Raw genomic sequence first — 18812 nt, forward strand, 5'->3', positions numbered from 1 at the left:
TTTGGAATTTCTTAAAAGAAATAGCAAGCGGACATTTTATTTGTAAAACAACAATCTGTTTGATAAGAATCAATTTTCTTTTAAATAAAAAGATGAGAATAAAGTTTATTGCACCTACGAAAATATAAGATAAAATAATATTGACTTTAGATAAGACAATTTCAGTACGTAAAGTTATGAAATCGTCTTGGAAATATTTTTTATTCGATTTAACACACAAAAATTATTCTCTTTAAAAAGACAAATAATAGCGTAAACTGCAAAATTTAACTAATGAATTAATGAAGGTAAAAAAAAACATAAAAAAAGTAATTTGTTTTATTAATATTTTTGCTTTCAATTGTATTGTTCAATTGTACTCAATTGTAAAATTAGACTATTGTACATACATATACATACAAATCACTATTAAATTTAAATTACTACTCAATCTGCATTTGTAATTTTTTAGCTATATCAAGTTGTCGTTTACGAAAGATGTTGTATAAAAATTCAACGCTCCACATAATAAACATAAAAAGTATTAAAGAAGTCAATATATGGATGCAAATCTTGTAACTGTTACTGACATCTCTGATGTATCCTTTTAAAAAGAAAATATATATCAAATTATAGCTTAATGTCATTTTATAATAATAGACGTTTAATAAATATTTTATATTATATTTAATATCGCAACATACCGATTAAAGGACTTATAGTGACTACGAACAAGCCTTTGAACACCATAAACATTCCAAATGCGCTCGGTAGCTTCTTTAAAGTGCAACATTCCGATATGCAGAGATTAAGATTCACCAATGCAGCGCCGCGCACGAAGCCCGCTATCGCGAACATGATGATCAATGCTATCCTTGCCGATTGTTCTGCCAATACTGTACCATAACAGAATTTATATTTTCTTGTTCATTTTTCACAACTTTGAATTAAATTATATTTTAATAATTAAAAAATAAATAATAATGTAATCGGAATGATGCAACATTCAAAAATAAAGGCAGATCTGATGGAAGAATTACCGGAACGTGCAGCTCCAACGAAAAGGCAAACGACCCAAAAGATCTTGCGCTTCTTCCAGCCAAACTTGTCGAAAAGCGTCGGCAACAACAGTCTGGCAAGAATGTCAAGGAATGCAGTCAGGGATAGGCAAAAGGCAATCTCCGCTTTCGTCAATCCTATCGATCGTCAAGTTCCTACGAGCAGTTTATGTAATTCCCAAGCAGTGCTATAGCGGGGATGTTTGTTTTTCTCGATCATCGAGCTTCCTACAATATTTTTCTAATGTGGCATTGACATAGATTTGTGTATGTGAATAACTTGTAACGTAATTTCAATATGTTAGGTGTTTATCATAACTCAGAAATATTTTATTCATCAACGGAATAACAGACATTCTTTGCTATAGTATTCTAATTTACAATTAAAAGTTTTACAATTAAAATGTACTCACCGATATCCGAGAGAAAGAAAGGCATCATTAATTTATAATTCGATTCGGCTGCGTAGAAAAGACTACAGCCTAAACAGACGTTCAAGTACGTGGAATTCTTGAGAAGGTCTAAGTCAAAGGTTGATTTTATTTTCTTCATGAACGATTCAGTTTTAGATGAGCGTTCTGATTCATCTACCGCCTTTTGATCCTTGAGCCAAGTTGATCCGTTTGACATCCTTCGAGATTCAGGATTTATTTTCATTAATAATAAAGCTTCGCTTTCTTGTTCTTTATCAGTTTTTTTCTAAAAGAGAATTTTATGATTGTTATTATATATGTTATACTTCTATAATCAGTATTATTGTTCATATATACATATATAAATATATTTTAATTCTTTTGCCTCAAAAATGTAATATAAAATACTTTTTCTTAATATGTGATTATTTTTAATGTTGAAGAAGAACATTTTATCTTTTTTTCTTCTTCTCTTTCTATTTTTTTTGAACATTTCAAAATTTTAAAAAGAAGAGATTGAGATGACATATAAAATTCAAGATGTAATTAATTATAAATTATTTGAAAGTATGTATCGCTTAAATATTTAATTATTATCGCTTAATTATTTAATAGTTTTTAGATTAAGATAATTACTTCGACTGCCAGTGACAATGGTTGTTTCTCAAATGGACGTAATAAACATGCTCCTACTAAAGAATGCAACGCCCATCCTCCCATGACAAGTGTTGTGCCGCGAAATCCATATAATTCCAACAACATATGTATTAGCTGTACAATATATTATTGATTATAAGAGAGGTTTATTTTTATTTTTCAAATATAAATTTATTACCAGCGGTACGAGCATCATTCCTAATGCAGTTCCTGCCATGGAAAACCCGACGGCTTGGCCACGCTTTTTGTCGAAAAATGTGTTCAGTGCGACGAAAGAAGAAGCTATCGCAAGGCCAGTACCTAGACCTGAAATAAATAATAATTATAGAAAATACAGGTATGAATAAATATTATTTAAATATGTAATTATTAATAAGAAAAGCTATGTGTATATAAAACTATATAATTTATAATAATTATTTTATACCTCCTAAAATGCTGTAGGTGCAAATAATATAAGGCACACTATTAGCCCTTGATGTAAGTATTAAACCACTACAGCTGAGTAAAGATCCTAAGAATGCGACTTGTCGGTAAGAAAATTTTTTTAATAACGGTCCAACTAGAAAACCTATAAATTTATATTAACAAATTTCCATAAACAAATCTCTTCTTTTTAAAATTTTGAAATGTTCAAAAAAATAGAAAGAGAAGAAGAGAGAAAGATAAAATGTTCTTTTTCAACATTAAAAATAATCACATATTAAGAAAAAGTCGTATTTACCTGAAAAATTGACGATAGCGTCTAGAACGCTCATTATAACCGACGTTTTTGTAGAGTCTGCATTGAGATTCATCAACAGATCTTGGAAAAGTAAGCCGAAAGATGGATCCAAAGAGCGCAAAGAAAGCTGCAATTTATGCATTATATATTTATATGCATATCAGTAAAATAAGATAAAAAAAATTTCAAATGTGAAGTAATATCTTATAACAATATTTTATTAATTTGTAAGATATGTAAGGTAGTAAAATAAAAACAAAAAAAGGTAACAGTAATAGTTGCTATAAAATTTTCTGATAATAGTTATTACAATTTTATTTTATAAGAAAATATTTCCCAAGAATAATTTTTTTGTGCATTATATAGATTTTTTTAATAACTGTATTTATTTTCTTTTTCTAGTATATTTTTATTATTATAAGAACATGAATATAAATGACTTTGACGCAATAGAATGCAATAGTAACTCTATTTACCGTAACTAGACTGCTTCCAAGGCAAACAAACCAGCCCCAGCCACCGTCCAGAGATTTTTTAGCATTTTTTTCTTTTTTTACGTTTTCTATCATTTTTCAAGCAAACCGTTTTTAAAGTGATTTAGGATAGCATTGATGTTGAAGGATACTGCACACATATACGTAGTCAATAATTTCCTCAAACTGCACGAACGTTTTTTGATCGATAGCACTGATCGACGATCACCAATCAAATACGTTTGTTTTACTGCTCTGTGATTTCTTCTTTCTGACAATGAGTCATTTCGTTGGCACGATGTCAGCAATTTATTGGTTCACTTGCCTCCACTCCTACTCCGATAGAAAAGAATACTAGCCAATTTATAACGGAAAATTTTTAACCGATAGATGCAGCATGTATAATCGAGGAACTATAACGAGTTAAGCAAGAAATATATCTTATGCAGAATATAAGATGTTATGCAATGGTAAAGGAAGATTATATTAACATTCATTTACATAACATGCAAGGTATAATCAATTGTAATCAAATTCAATAAACATCGTGAATGAGAAAGGTATCTATTGCATATTACATGCACGTTTGGAACCACAATGGAAAAATACATGAACTTTTGTGTAACTATTTTACAATATCTTATCTTTATAAAGTATGCACCATATATATATATATATATATATGCTCTTTTAATATTATCTATATAAAAGATAACACACACACACACGACAAAAATGTGATTATACAATGTATTTAAATAGCATTGATAAACTTTATCGAATAAATGATTTTATACATATAGATAATTATTCATGAATCATAATTATTAAAATTCCAAATTTTATAAATAATTACATACATATATATATATATATATATATATTATATAAGAAATATTTAATTTATAATTATGTCATTATTTTGTCAATGTTTCTAAGAATTATATCATTTATTATACGTATATGTGTGTACAATAAATATTATGTATAATAAATAAATAAATATAATAATATTTAATAAAATATACCTTTGACCACAAGTATCTTTATACAAAGTTCAGTTTTATTATATATATTTTATTATATATATTTATGACGGTTTCACACAATTATATATGTATGTTATTATTTTACTACACTTCATACTTTTTGTAATAATTATTTTAACATCATAAAAAATTGAATTATAGATAAATTATAACCCATGTTCGAACTATATTTTTGATTGTAAAATTTTAATTTTATTATTTATATTCGCGGTTGTTTTATACAATTATGTTGTCTCTTACCTCTTTATATTTCTCTCTGCTCACTTCTTTTTTGCTCAATAACACAGAGATCTTTAGTTTGCCAACATAGTCTGACTGAAACACGTTAATGCGCGTGTCCACTAGTCACACGAATCGCTTATAACACTGCCCGACCTTCATTGAATGACCGTTTTATCGGTATCCAGATTGTATATACATATACATGTATATACATATACATGTATATACATATACATTATAGATAGTATTCATGTGAGTGATAAATATAAACTAACCTTATGCAAAAAAGTTATTTTTATTAATATTTTCTTATTTAGTGATAAAGAAAGAAACAGAAAAAATAAGAGAGAGAGAGAGAGAGAGAGAGAGAGAGAGAGAGAGAGACAGACAGAAAGAGAAAACTCTTCTCTAATTATAATAAAATGTAAAAATTTTTTAATATTATTGGCATAGTGATTAATACTGCAATTTATATCTTATATAAAATAAATATACTTAATTGTTATTATAATATTTGATAATATAAATATTGACAGCGCCTTGATTTATGTAACTACGAAAAATGGAACGTATATACGGTAAACATTGTGCAGGTTTATTAGCATATAGAAGAATTTGTTTGTGTAATGTATTTGTTTGTTGTAATGATATTTCTCATCAAAAATAAAAATTAATCCATTCTTAAAAGACATATAAAGTCGATTACTTGAAAAAATTTATTGTTGCCTTTTTTCTGTAACGTCGATTAACTTATTCAATAAATGCTATGTATTTTTTTGTATATCGATCAGGGTATTTTATTTGCTTGATACGAATTTAATAATCTGTTTAATATTGTATAAAAAATTTATTGTTTTGTATATATATACAACACATTATTCTTACACATAAATAATACTAAGAAAAAGAATATAAAAAATGTTATGTAAAAACAATTTTATTGTAAAGCTTTTAATTTAATTGTATATTATATAATTTATGTTTATATCTGATTATTTAAAATATTGCTACATAGAAGAAACAGAATTATAAAATATGCAATACATTTTTAGTTGATATATAAATTTTATTGAATGATTGCATCAGAAATAATATTAAATTTAATATAACGTTGAATAAAACAGTGTTTATTGTTAGAATAAAATTAAAACAAATTATTGCTCTTTTCTAAAGAATAGTTTTTTATAATTATTTTTATAATAATTATTGTATTTAATAATATAAATTATTATTTTTTACAGTAATTATTTTTTCCAAATAAAAGTTTTTAAAAATTTTTACAGAATTTTTTCTAATGCAAAAGGCAAATAATTTTTTACGTAATATACAAAATATTTATATTATACAGTTTATAATTTTCATGTTCTAAATCATTATAATGGGCTTAATGTTATCTGATGTGAGCTTTTTTTAAGTTCCTTTTCTATCATTATCATTAGTAGTAAATATCATTAATGGTACGTGTTTGAGTTCTGTATAATAATAATAATAATTATATAAAATTTAAAAAAGATAATACACTGAATTACTTGCTATTAATTAAAACCGTCATGTAAATAAACTATTACATTTTATAACAAGTGTATTTTTGTACAATAGAAATTTGTGTTTTTCCATTATTTTTCTCAAGATTTTCCTTGAAAGAAGTTTACATTTCTTTTTTATATTTGTATTGACATTCGTGATAAGAAGCTCAAGCGGTTCTCGAGATAAACGGGATTTTTTACTCTTATTACTGTCGGTAATATTAATGCATTAAGCTATCAACTTCTGTTGTAAACTTGCAGCTTCTGGCGCCAACGTCTTTAAACGTGATGCTGCGTTAACTGTCACAATTAGTGAAATAGCCGGGATAAAATCAAAAGTTTTACTTGCAATTTTTGTATTAATAATGAAGATATAAAAGCAAGTTATTCATAATATTTATTCTTCGCAGCCATGATCATCATGGAATTCCCACAAATAGGTGAGTAACTTTGATTAAGTATGTATTTTTAAATAACGTATAAAAATATCACTCTTAATTTGTATTTTAGGTTTTTCTTGTGATACAATCATGCGTTTATAAGCGTGTATAATCGGCGCCGTACTTCACTAATTCCGTAGCATTTAATATCATTGAAAATGTCAATATAAAAATAAGTCGTCTCAGTTTATTATTAGCGATTTACGATAGTCTTTGATTTTATAGATAAGATGAAAAAAATCTAATTAAAAAAATGATATTTCATTTTTTATATATCTAAAATATACATTGCACGTGCGTATTATAGTAGGATTTATTTAGGATTAAATTAATAGTTTTGACACGCAAATCTCTCTACTAAATAGTGATCCTAAGTCCTATTTTTATAGATTTTAGAAAAATGGCGGAAACAAAATAGGTAAGAGACGATATTATAAAGTCTATTTGCTGATAATGAAAAGATAAAAGTAATGTAAATGGAATGATAAAAAGAAGGTAATAAACGTATTTTTGCTGAAAAGTTCCATTTATTTATAATTGTTGTGATAAAATATAACGTCACACTTAAAAAAAAGGAAGTATCTCATCTGTTATATGCTCTTACAAGTCTTTTTTGTGATCAATTATTGTTTAACAAAACAACGAGCTGAATTATTCTAAGTTTATTTGTAGGAAAAACTTTTACAGAAGAATCAAAAGTGATGGACTTATAGAATAAATTGAAATAGTATTATAAAAATTGCGAAATTTGACAGTGACGAACTCTAATAAATATATTAAAAAATAAAAATTGTTATTTTAAACTTTTAGTTAGTGAGACTAAAAACAAAAAAGTAATATGTCGATTTTGGTATCTTTTCTCTATTATAAAATCTTTATAATATACAATAATAAATAAAAGCTAAAGTCAGAGCCGATGTTGTTATCAGCGAAAAATATATTAAATCAATCATTTTAAATTACATTGTATAAATTCAAAATTATTACAAAAACCAAACGTTTCGATCCTTAAGTTTAGGATCATCCTTAGTGAAACGTAAGCATAATATAAATCCAATAACATAATATTACCAATAAATTACTAAGAAAAAGGCTTTTTAATGTTTACAAACAAGCAACTAAAAAACTGAGCGAATAAGAGCCAAACGCGAATGTTAATACGTCGATTTCGTAGAAAATAATTTTTTCTGCGAAATTGATAAGTGCATAAAGCACATATTTTTCTTGGTGTATTTACCAAGATTTAAATTCTCATTTTGAGAATTTTATAAATCCCTCTTTACCCCCTTAAAGAGACGTATGCGAGAAAAATATTGGGGCAAAGTCCCAATAATATACATTATCAAACATCGAATTAATTGTGACCACGATTTTAAGTGGGAAACGTTAGTATTTTAGAAGAGAAGCTTATCACCTTCGACGTGATATTTCAGAAATAATCTACATCAAACAGAAGTTAAATGGATTGAATTTACAAAGCAATATGGAACTTCTTAGTGATTGTTATACTTTTTTAATATTCTCTTTAATTCAAGTCCGCGATAGAAAGAATAGATTTTACATGCGAACATGCTCAGTTTCCGAAATTCCCTCCTTCCATTTTTACCTTTTTGTCCTTTTTCTTTATCTTTCTCCTTATCTTCTTGACACTTTTGTCTTATTTTGTTTTGCTATTATTATCATTATTAAACAGATTATTATTTTGTATGCACATCGTTTTAATCATTATTTACATCATGATTCTCTCAGATATATATAAAACTCAATATATTATTACCTTCAATTTGAGTTTTTATTGTTGCAATGAAGTAATTATTTATTTATCATAATTGTTGTACAGATTTTTGTGTGTTGTACGTGTCACTTAATTACGTTTTCTATCTGTAAGTTTTAAATCTATATTACAGCTCGAATTGAAACTTTGAACATGTTTTGTTTGGATTTATCATCCAGCATTATCTGGGAGTGATGTACACTGTAAACTCTTTTGTAGCAACTTTATTGCTGCTTGGGATGGTCAGTACCTTACAAGTACCTGTTACAAGTTTTTTGTCAAACTCATGTTGAGCGAGTTTGCTTGTAGCTCGCCGCTGCTGCGCCCAAGCTAAGTTGTCATTTAATTTCTTTGCCTTAACTTTTATTGTAATTAACTATTAACATAATTTATTTTTAATTAATTTTTTATTATTCTGACTAATTATTAAATAGATGGTTTTTTTATAAACTTTTAATTATTTATATTATCTGCAGGTTTATTTTCTCACGTTTCCTTTCTTTCGCGAAGTCGCGAAAATAATAATCGTTCGGTTGGTGATATAGAAAAACTGTTCGACAAATAGGGCCTTTTCCACCGGATAATCTTTCAAACACTTCATTTATGATCATATCTTGAGAAAAATGCAGGAAAGCTCGATGACAAAATACATCTTCCCTGCAAACGAAAATTAAAGAAACAAATATCAATAATAATAAATATGATATTGCTATTTTTTGGGGAAAGAATAAAGAAATATAATTGGCACACATATCTGTATATTATAATAATAATCATAAAAGAATTTTTTAATCCACCGGATTAAATAATTTTTTTATTATTTTATAACGCGAAGAACTTATACCATCAATTTGCGATCACTAAACATTAAAATGTACAAAGTGGAGAAAGATTTCATCGAATGAAGACATTACAAAAATCCGAATAATAAACCGAAATTTTGGAATTCTCCCATCTCTAACAATTTTAAGCATTACAATCAATCACTAATAATTTTCTAAACGAAAACGCGAACCTTATCCTTACTAGAGTTGATAAGGGTAACCTAACAGTGGCTCTAGACAAGAACATATACACCCACAAAGTCGAAGATTTGTTGTCTGATAAAGAGACTTACGTTCTATTAAACAAAAACCCAATTAATAAACTAGTCTCAAGTCTTCACGAGATACTTAAAAGGTGTAAAAAACAGGAATACATCTCGACCATTGAATACCGGAAACTGTCATTTAGTGAAGGAAACTTACCGAGAGCATACGGATTGCCTAAAATCCATAAGAACAACATCCCATATAAATTGATTGTTTCATCTATTAACAGTTTATTATATAACTTAGCCAGTTGGTTACAAAAAATCATGTATGACAGCTTTCCGAAAGCTAAGAGCCACATTACAAACAGTTTCGATCTAGTTAACAATCTATCAGATGTATATATCAGATTGATAGTGATTATGAGTTAGTCTCTCTAGATGTAATTTCGCTGTTCACTAACATCTCGATTAATTTAGCAATAGAAAGCATATCAAAAAGATGGCATTATTTTACACAGAATTGCGACATCCCGGAACCGGAATTTTTAATGGCAATAAACTTAGTCTTAAACTCAACATACTTCATATTTAACAACAAAATTTACCGACAAACATTTGGCACACCAATGGGCTCCCCTCTTTCTCCTATTATCGCCGACATAGTCCTACAAGACATAGAGGAAAAAGCATTAACATTATTGAATTTTACCCCTCCCATTTATATCAGATATGTTGACGACATATTAATATCAGTGCCTTCAAAATTTATTGACAGTGACCATTTTCAACTCCTTTCACAACAGAGTACAATTCACAGTTGAAAAAAATGTCCAAAACAAAATCAACTTTTTAGACCTCACGCTCATTTTAAAAAATAACTATCTAAAATTTGACTGGTACCACAAGAACACGTTCTCGAGTAGATATCTTAATTTTCATTTCCAACATCCTATCAATCAAAAAAGAGGCACAATAATAGGCTTAACCGATAGAGTATTCTTATTATCACATCCTATGTTCCATGAAAAGAATTTTAAATTTATAATAAAGATTTTATCAGACAACTCCTACCCAACCGATTTCATTTTCACAACAATTAACAAACGTATTAAGTATTTAATTAATAAAAGACCAATTAATAGAGAATCACCAGCACTTAAAAATAACTCATATTTTACAATTCCGTATTTACATTCGGTAAGGGAAAAAATAAAGAATGCTCTAAAAGATGTTGACATAAAGCTAGCCTGCTACAGCATAAACAAAAACAATAAATTTATTAAGACGCATAAAGGCCCGATCCCAAATCCCATGAAAACAAATACAACATAGTCTACAAAATTAATTGCCTAAACTGCGACGCGTCATATGTTGGTCAAACGGGCAGGAAACTAAAGACCAGAATAAAAGAACACAAGACCAACATAATGAGGTCTAGTAATAACAAATCAGTTATCACTGACCACCGCTTAACATATAATCATGACTTCAATTGGGACAAAGTACAAATTCTAGACAATGAGCCTTATTATACAAAAAGACTGATATGAGAAATGTTACACATTAAAAGACAAACAAACAGCATAAATCTACAAACAGACACAGAATGTTTGCCAGCTATTTACGAGGATATAATAAACAAACTGCCTAAGATCTAAAGTCACCTAACTAACGTCTTCTTCTTGAAAATTTATTTTTTGTCCTTGACCTCACTACCATCTAAGCCTCCGTCATAGCTATACGTGAAATATCAGTGCGAGACAAAGATACCATATTTTTAAATAAACACGTAAATTGGAAAATACATTCTCTAAGCATTTTTTCTGAGTTAAGTCTAATTTATAAATCGTGTATATGAGGTAGCCGACAAAACATCAATATAACCAGGTATTTATTGTATTTGATTTATTAATATAGATTTTATTCTTTCAATCTAACTGCATGCCTCTCGTGGTCTGGAAACCTCGGAGAATTGCTTAACGGGATTAGCATGGAAGCCGTAGGAATAAAAAGTCAAACACTTTCGAATGTAAAAACCATGATCCGCAATAAAACAGCACTACAACTACGACCAAATATAGAGTGTAAACACCATTTATATACATGAACGACTTAATTATATCATTATACATGCGATTAAAATGTACAGCGGATTCATGGTAGTGATCTATTTGATCAGGCGAATGCGAATTTGATTTTTAATTGTACACTGCTTGCGTTTTATTCACACGATGTGTTCCAGAAATTCAAATTCTAATTACATATAATTACACATTTCATTTTTATTGTCATGCTGAAGAGGATCCAAAAACATGGATCGAAACGTTTAATTTTTTGATTACAATTTCCGTTTTTTTTAAATTCATCAATGTATTAATGTTGATATGCTATGTGACATGTTGTCTAGACTGAAAAAAAGAAAAAACTTATATTTCGAATCAAATCTCCTCGCTCCTATTGCCTTTTATTTATCTATTTATTTAATTTTAAGCATACTTCTAAGTATAAAAGAAAAGACATGTAAACTATGGCTCTAAGTTATTATTTTCTGTCATAATTATTATTTTCATCAGCATTATAATTCTTTCCATTCTTGACATAACAATTTTCAGTTTATAATACGTTCAATTCAGTGTACATAATATTAATATAGAACAAGCTTGTGCATTCGAAAGCCAATCAGAATCTCATCTTGATTATCAATATATTAAGAAATTCAGGCTAAATAGTAAATCAACTAAAAATCTTCCTCCTATTTCTTTCTCATTAAAATTAAATTTTTTTAAGCCATGAATCATTTTAATAATCTAATTATATATTATATATACCAATTTAATAAATACTTCGTTTTCGAGTAAAATTTAGACTTTATGTTAAAACTATTATTTTCTCATTAAGATTATTTCCTCTTTCACTCCCAGTCCGAAAGTCGCACTTGATCTCGTGTAAAAGATATTAAATTCTCTTATGAAAGAGGGACCACCGAATGTTCAAAAGGGCAGAGTAATAACGACAGAATTAATCGTTTATCTGCTTTTTGAGCCTTACAATTCGTTCGCGAACTGACGTTAATCATTCGCCGTAAGACGTTTAATTTCGGAACAGTATCATTCTTTTTTGACCCATCTTTTTCCAAGTCTGGACATAATATGTCGACTAATTAAATATATAAAAAAAACGTTCGATCATTTTCTATGCAATGGCTCATATTATATTTTATTGACGCATTTTATTATGCATCAGAAAGTATATTAAGTATTTTGTCTACACTCTTAGTTCTCTTTCGTACAATTTCGTGATTACAAGTGGTAATATTTCATTCCGGCTTAAGAATAGGTATTTAATATGATGGCATCTTGTACGTAGATAAGAGAGCTTTTGAAATCGTTTTCTGGTATATTTCAGTTAGTCGGATACTGCTCTACCTTCTGTCTATCTTCGATTATCGTGGAAATGTATTGAAATCGTTGACGTATTGCCACACACATTTATTTATTGTGACAATTTCCTTGGGTAAATATTTAAATCTTATCTTTAACTTGACTGCTATATTAATAAAACAAAAGTATAGTCTGACTAGTTTGACATTGCGCAAAAGAGAGATTTAATATATAACAATATAAGAAAGACGGATATATGTATATATAGATTTATAAAAAATGTTTCTGAAAAGATAGCCTCTCAATTGCACACTATATTAATATTAATTAACTCATTAAATCATCTAATTATTCAAAGTATGTAATTATTGAAATATGCTTGGTCGCTTTATACAAACTTTACGAATTATATTGTCATTTCTCATTAACTATTGATTATCGTTCGTGTAATTCTAAAACTTTAGCAATCAATGCTCATTTATAAAATCTAGCATACACTTTTTATTGTAAAAAAAATAAAAAGAAAAGATATACAATTTTTCTCTTTTTCAATGCTTTTAATTTTTTCTAGACATTTTAAATCGATTAAACTTTGATTAACTTAATCGATGATTGATTCAAAGTGATAAAATTATCTTTAGCTAAATTTTTAACTATATATAATTCATTGTTTCTAGTTTAATTTTTTTTTTCATGTATTAATTCATAAAATATTATGATATTTAACAAAATATTGCAGGCGTTGATATTACTGATTATCGATTGAGTTAATCGATGAATTTAGTTTGAGAAGTGGTTCTTCTATCGGTCTAAGTGGTTCTATCAGTTCGATCCGATTGTACATATGATAATTTATCTAAATTGTTATCTATGTTTAGCTATTATATATCGAAAGTTTATTTATATTTATTTTATATTACTAATTTATATTAGAAACAAAACTTTAAAACTTAAAAATCATTTTCGCTTTCTAATTAAGCAAACTTATTCTGCAATAATATAAGAATTGTTACTGTATAGGTTTGGCTGAACTGTTAAAACGTCGATCTTTGTAAGATCATTGAAATTGTTCTCAATCCGAAGATTAAAAACATAGTAGAAAACTATGACTGTAAGATACCAATTTCTTTATCTTATATTATTTTTAATTTTTCTTCTAATTTTAATAATAATAATAGAGAATATATTTAGAAATAAATCTTGAAATATATTTAGTAAAGATATAATTTTATTTTTATATTTACTTTTTATTAAATATCTTCTACATCTTTTTATATATTTAACTAAGAAGAAAAAAAATTATATCTTTGAATATATTCAAATAAATTAGGAAAGCAATAAATTTTTAACTACATGCACTAAACTTTTAAATTTATTATTTCAAGATTGAAGAAGAATATAGTATGACAGTGACAAAAACAAATAGCATGCCGACAAATGCATCTGCAATTGATAATACAATCAAAAATAAAAAGAAGAACAGACCTATAAAAATACAAGAACTGATAAACAAAGAGGATGAAATTACTTTGGAAGATCTGGCGCCAGATGGCGGTTGGGGATGGATGATTGCATTGGCCGTGACACTAATTTATGTTAGTATAATGATAGTGACAAACATAATAATGCTTAGTATAATTTTTGAAACAGACAAATTGCTGTTCATCTACAAATAATATGGCTTTTTTCAAAACCTTTTTCAACGCAAAAATGAATGACTTTATACAGGGATGTAATGAATAACTTTTACTATTTTAGATCATTACACTGAGTCCATCATCTTCTTTTAACTTAATCTTTGGCGAGTTTCTCGAAGCTTCTGGACAAGCGGGCATGGCATCAAGTTTGTCCAATTCCTTCTTTATGGTCAGCTTCTCTATTACAAGTAAGCACTTTTATAACACCAACTTGAAAAAGATGTAGTAAATTATTTATAAAATTATCGATTAAAATTGATATACAAATTTAATAATAAATACATTTTGTATAAAAAGAATACACACAATAGAAAAATTTGTATGTATGTATATTTATGTATGTGTGTGTGTGTGTGTATGTGTGTGTGTGTGTGTGTATGTGTGTTGTTAATTTTTATTTTTCTCAAGCTTCTTCGTTAAAAAAACAAGTTTGTATTTACATCTTGCAAGTTTGTATGTGCATTAATATCTGCGATAAGAAGATTAAGTAAAGAAGATGCGACTTTTCGTTTTTATGATGATGTGAATGCATTAAGTTAGCTTCCACTGAAAATGTGCAGACACTAAATAAATAATTCTTATACAGAAAATTAAATCGATTCTGTATTATGTATTATAATTTTGTTTCAATACACATATGTATTGTATGTAAATGCATATATATACAATAATACAAGTTAAAGCTACATAATTCGAGTATAACTACATTACATTATATAATTTATATCTAATTGTTTTATTATGATACTTATCGTTATTGTGGGATAATATTTTCTTGCTATCTATTAAATAGTTAAACTATCCCGAAAGAAAAGGGACACTAATCAAACGGAAAATTAAATCACCTCAAAAAGAAACCTCGCGATAAAACTGCACACACACTAATGTCTTAATGTCTTCTCCTGATGTGTCATAATATTTTTTTTTGCTATTCAATTGTCGCGGACTTATGTCGCGCTCTCATGTATGCATACGCGCGTCGCGCATTTCGCTGCCAATCATGCATCAATCATACGTATGTACACACCAATCACGCGTACATAAAACAAATGCATCTTCTCTTTCTCTCACACACACACACTCTCTCTCACATTATCATGCTGGATTATGTGTTGTTTGATAAATAAATTATAATTATTAGACAAGAGCATTATTTTGAGTATAGAACTGCGCACTTATTCAATGGAAATTTTCTTATTTGTAAATAAGTTCAAAGATAAAACTTTTGTCATAAATTAAATTTCGAGATTTATGAGTGAGAATTTAAATATAGTTTGAATTGGATTTTTAATGTATTTTTTGTTGTCAAATACGATATAATTGAGAAAAAGAGGGACCTATAATTAATAAGATTTATAACTAATAAAATTATTATAACTTACATCTATATTATAATACTGTAAGAATAATATTTTAAACATATAAATGTTTGTAATCTAACTACATTAATATAGAAGAGAAAAGAAAAAAATATATTTTTTTTTCTAATATTTTCCAATATTCTAATATTTTGTATTTAATTAAATTAAAAAAAATTAGTTTATTATAAATTTTTAGAGTATATTTTTAAGAAACTACATTTTGTTCTCATAATATTACAGTACTATATCATTATTGATAAGATGTTTTTTTGTTCTACTTCTAGTATAAATTCATTACAGAGTACAATATTTTTTCAGGCATGTTGACCAACACCTTGTTGAAAAGATATTCTGCAAGATCAGTCGGATTTATAGGAGTGCTCATCTTTGCAATAGCAGACATCTTGCTGGCGTTTATCAGAAATATATATGATTTTGCTTTTATTTTCTTTTTACAAGGTTTAGGATTGGGATTAATTATGACGATCTGCAATACGGTTTTCAATACGTATTTTGTAAAAAAAAGAACAAAAGTAAGGCAATGATTCATGCTCGAATCTATTTAAGAATTTTTTAATGTCTTAAAAAATTTTCTTTTATTCTTCAGGTGATGAGCGCGACGCAAGTTATAATCGGGTTGGGTCCAATTATTTTTCCAACATTAACCGAAAAGATGATGACATTGTATGGCTTTCGCGGTAAGACTTTAATAAAAATAGACAAATTGTAGAAAATTACAATTAATAGTTTTTCATGATTTATATTAGGTACCTCAGCTATTATGGGCGCAATAAGTCTTAATAGTTTAATTGGTATGGCATTCATGCATCCTGTGGAATGGCACATCAAAAACATAGATGATGTTCGCGCTGAAAAGGCACGTGAAAAAGAACAAAGATTTCAAGAACTGTCACAGTCGAATCGGCATTCAACCATCGATGTTATCCACATGTCTTCAAAAATTAAGTGCAGAAGTCTTCACAGCCTTAAGGAAGAAAACGACACAAAAGAGCCCTTACTAATTGACAAAACATTTAAGGTAACGTAAAATTAAGAGGCCATTTAACGTTCTTTTGTTACTTAATTTTTAATTTATAATTTTTCTACATAATATTCTATTTTTCAATTTACTTATATATTGACTATGTAAATTAGTCTTCTGCGCAAAGAGTAAGAGTCGCTTCAATCTCCGGAATCGAAGATGAAATTCGCGAAAGAACTAAATCAGTATCGATGCGGGAAAATTTGGTGAAGCGTATGTCGAATACTCTATCAGCATCCAGCTTGGTCAATTTGGCGACTAGCATTGGTGCATTAAGTGATATAAGTCAACAATTTCCAGAAAAGAAAAATTCAAAGCAACAGACGAATAAGAAAATTCAGGAGAAGGAGAAGGAGACACAAAAAACCAAAGAAAAACAAAAGAAAAAGTGAGCATAATTATTCATTAATGTTTATCATAATTTTTCTCTAATTATTCTTATAATTAAATTATATGATTCAATATCTTAGGAACTCAAGATTAATTAGTATGACCAATATAATAGATTTTATCTTTTCATATTTATAATTTGATAGTATATATAAAATTAAAGTATTTTATATTGTATATGTTTATATTAATATTTATATATACTTGTATAAAATATATGTAACTTATTTTGTTTAAAGATACAAGAAATTTCTAAGAGAACTCATTGATATGTCGTTGGTAAAAAATTGGGGTTTCCTGAATTTATGTTTTGGTGTCAGTGTTGTGTCCACCGCCGACTATGGTTTCTCCTCTTTTATTCCTCTTATAATGGCCGATAGAGGATACACTAAAAGCGACGCTGCGTTAGCTCTTATGATTAATGGAATAGCTGAGTTGATATCGAAAATTTTACTAACAATTTTTACATTGAAAGTGACCGTAAAGGCAAAATATTTATTCTTGGGAGCTATGATTGTCACGCAATTCACAAGACTAAGTCAGTATTATTCTGAGATTAAACGTATATAATAAATAGATTTTTATACGGGAATTTTTTATTTCTAAGATAAAGGGTCATAAAAAAAATATTTGTAGGTTTTTTATTATACCAGCATACACTTATGGGGACGTTCATCACGATAGCGTTAAGCGGTGCTTCGCGTTCGTGGTTGATCGTTCCGCAACCTCTTGTCATCATTGAAGATATTAGCATAGAAAAGTTTGCTTCAGCTTATGGTATTTTCGGAATCATTAGTGGTTTAGTTACGATAGTCTGCGGCGCTATCGCAGGTAAGATGAAAAAGTATATAGGTAATAACATTACCTATATATTCATAATATAATTATAATATAATTATGCATGCATTGTTGTAGGATTTATTAAAGACTGGACTGACAGCTTCGACATGTATCAAATCTCTCTACTAGTATTAAATGGTGCGTTTATTATACCTTGGATTCTACAATTTACCTTTGTGGATCTTAAAAAACGACTAAAGGAATAGAACCATTACGAAGCCTTTATCCACCATAGGATCATAGAAAAGAATAAAGGATATTATTAAACATTTTTTCCAACTCAACAGACGTAAATGAAGAGAGAAAACAATAACTAAATTATATCGTTGTACTTGTTTCTTTTTTAATATACTTATTAGCGTTATTCTACATTTTTTATATACAAAAAGGATATTTATATGGATTTTTTTTTAATTTTTTATATTTTAAAAATTAAAAAAATTTAATATTTTAAAATTTAAAAAAATTAATATTTTAACTTATATTATATTTTGCATTTATTCTTTTTATACAACAAATTTTATATATTTTGAAAAATAAATCAGATTTAATTTTTTATACGCAAAACACTAAGTTACGGACTAAGTTAAAACACTAAGTTAAGGATTAAATAGGTATATGTATCTTAAATAGTACTTTATTTGCAAAAATGTATTGTCCAGCTCAATTTTTCTTAGCATAATCAGTTTTATAATTGACAAAAATATACTAAAATGATAATAAACAAAGACAAAACGTTTTACTTTGTATATGT

At 27.6% G+C, this 18812-nt stretch overlaps 2 protein-coding genes across 4 annotated transcripts; one reads left to right on the top strand and one right to left on the bottom strand.

Annotated features, from left to right (window-relative positions):
* Positions 1–40: 40 nt before the first annotated feature.
* LOC140668657 (monocarboxylate transporter 3-like) lies at positions 41–4727 on the bottom strand. 2 transcript variants are annotated; one of them, XM_072897866.1, is made up of 10 exons: positions 4594–4727; positions 3308–3637; positions 2832–2958; positions 2535–2678; positions 2286–2413; positions 2087–2221; positions 1451–1736; positions 1020–1175; positions 684–875; positions 41–583 (listed from the first exon to the last, which is right to left on the bottom strand). In XM_072897866.1, the coding sequence occupies exons 2-10, from the start codon at positions 3398–3400 to the stop codon at positions 423–425; spliced, it is 1422 nt and encodes a 473-aa protein (XP_072753967.1). In that variant the 5' UTR covers positions 3401–3637; positions 4594–4727; the 3' UTR covers positions 41–422. The 2 variants fall into 2 exon arrangements, with proteins under 2 accessions (XP_072753967.1, XP_072753968.1); XM_072897867.1 differs by having other exon boundaries at positions 3308–3658.
* A 6311-nt stretch (positions 4728–11038) lies between these two features.
* On the top strand, positions 11039–18774 carry LOC140668405 (monocarboxylate transporter 9). 2 transcript variants are annotated; one of them, XM_072897390.1, is made up of 12 exons: positions 11039–11235; positions 12754–12861; positions 13749–13839; positions 14114–14323; positions 14487–14613; positions 16105–16319; positions 16394–16484; positions 16554–16825; positions 16942–17216; positions 17458–17756; positions 17855–18049; positions 18134–18773. In XM_072897390.1, the coding sequence occupies exons 3-12, from the start codon at positions 13834–13836 to the stop codon at positions 18262–18264; spliced, it is 1821 nt and encodes a 606-aa protein (XP_072753491.1). In that variant the 5' UTR covers positions 11039–11235; positions 12754–12861; positions 13749–13833; the 3' UTR covers positions 18265–18773. The 2 variants fall into 2 exon arrangements, with proteins under 2 accessions (XP_072753491.1, XP_072753492.1); XM_072897391.1 differs by lacking the exon at positions 12754–12861 and having other exon boundaries at positions 18134–18774.
* Positions 18775–18812: the final 38 nt, after the last annotated feature.

This window comes from Anoplolepis gracilipes, chromosome 8 (genome assembly GCF_047496725.1).
Source record: "Anoplolepis gracilipes chromosome 8, ASM4749672v1, whole genome shotgun sequence".
Classification (NCBI taxonomy): domain Eukaryota; kingdom Metazoa; phylum Arthropoda; class Insecta; order Hymenoptera; family Formicidae; genus Anoplolepis; species Anoplolepis gracilipes.

Excerpts from the sequence above, each read along its gene's own strand:
- LOC140668657 (XM_072897866.1), bottom strand. The coding sequence starts at position 3,400 with ATGATAGAAAACGTAAAAAAAGAAAAAAATGCTAAAAAATCTCTGGAC. Across the intron at positions 2,414-2,534 it reads CACCTACAGCATTTTAGGAG|GTCTAGGTACTGGCCTTGCG; the intron begins GTATAAAATAAT and ends TATTTATTTCAG. Across the intron at positions 2,222-2,285 it reads GAATGATGCTCGTACCGCTG|CTAATACATATGTTGTTGGA; the intron begins GTAATAAATTTA and ends TATATTGTACAG.
- LOC140668405 (XM_072897391.1), top strand. Across the intron at positions 16,826-16,941 it reads TAATTGACAAAACATTTAAG|TCTTCTGCGCAAAGAGTAAG; the intron begins GTAACGTAAAAT and ends TATGTAAATTAG. Across the intron at positions 17,757-17,854 it reads CACGCAATTCACAAGACTAA|GTTTTTTATTATACCAGCAT; the intron begins GTCAGTATTATT and ends AAATATTTGTAG.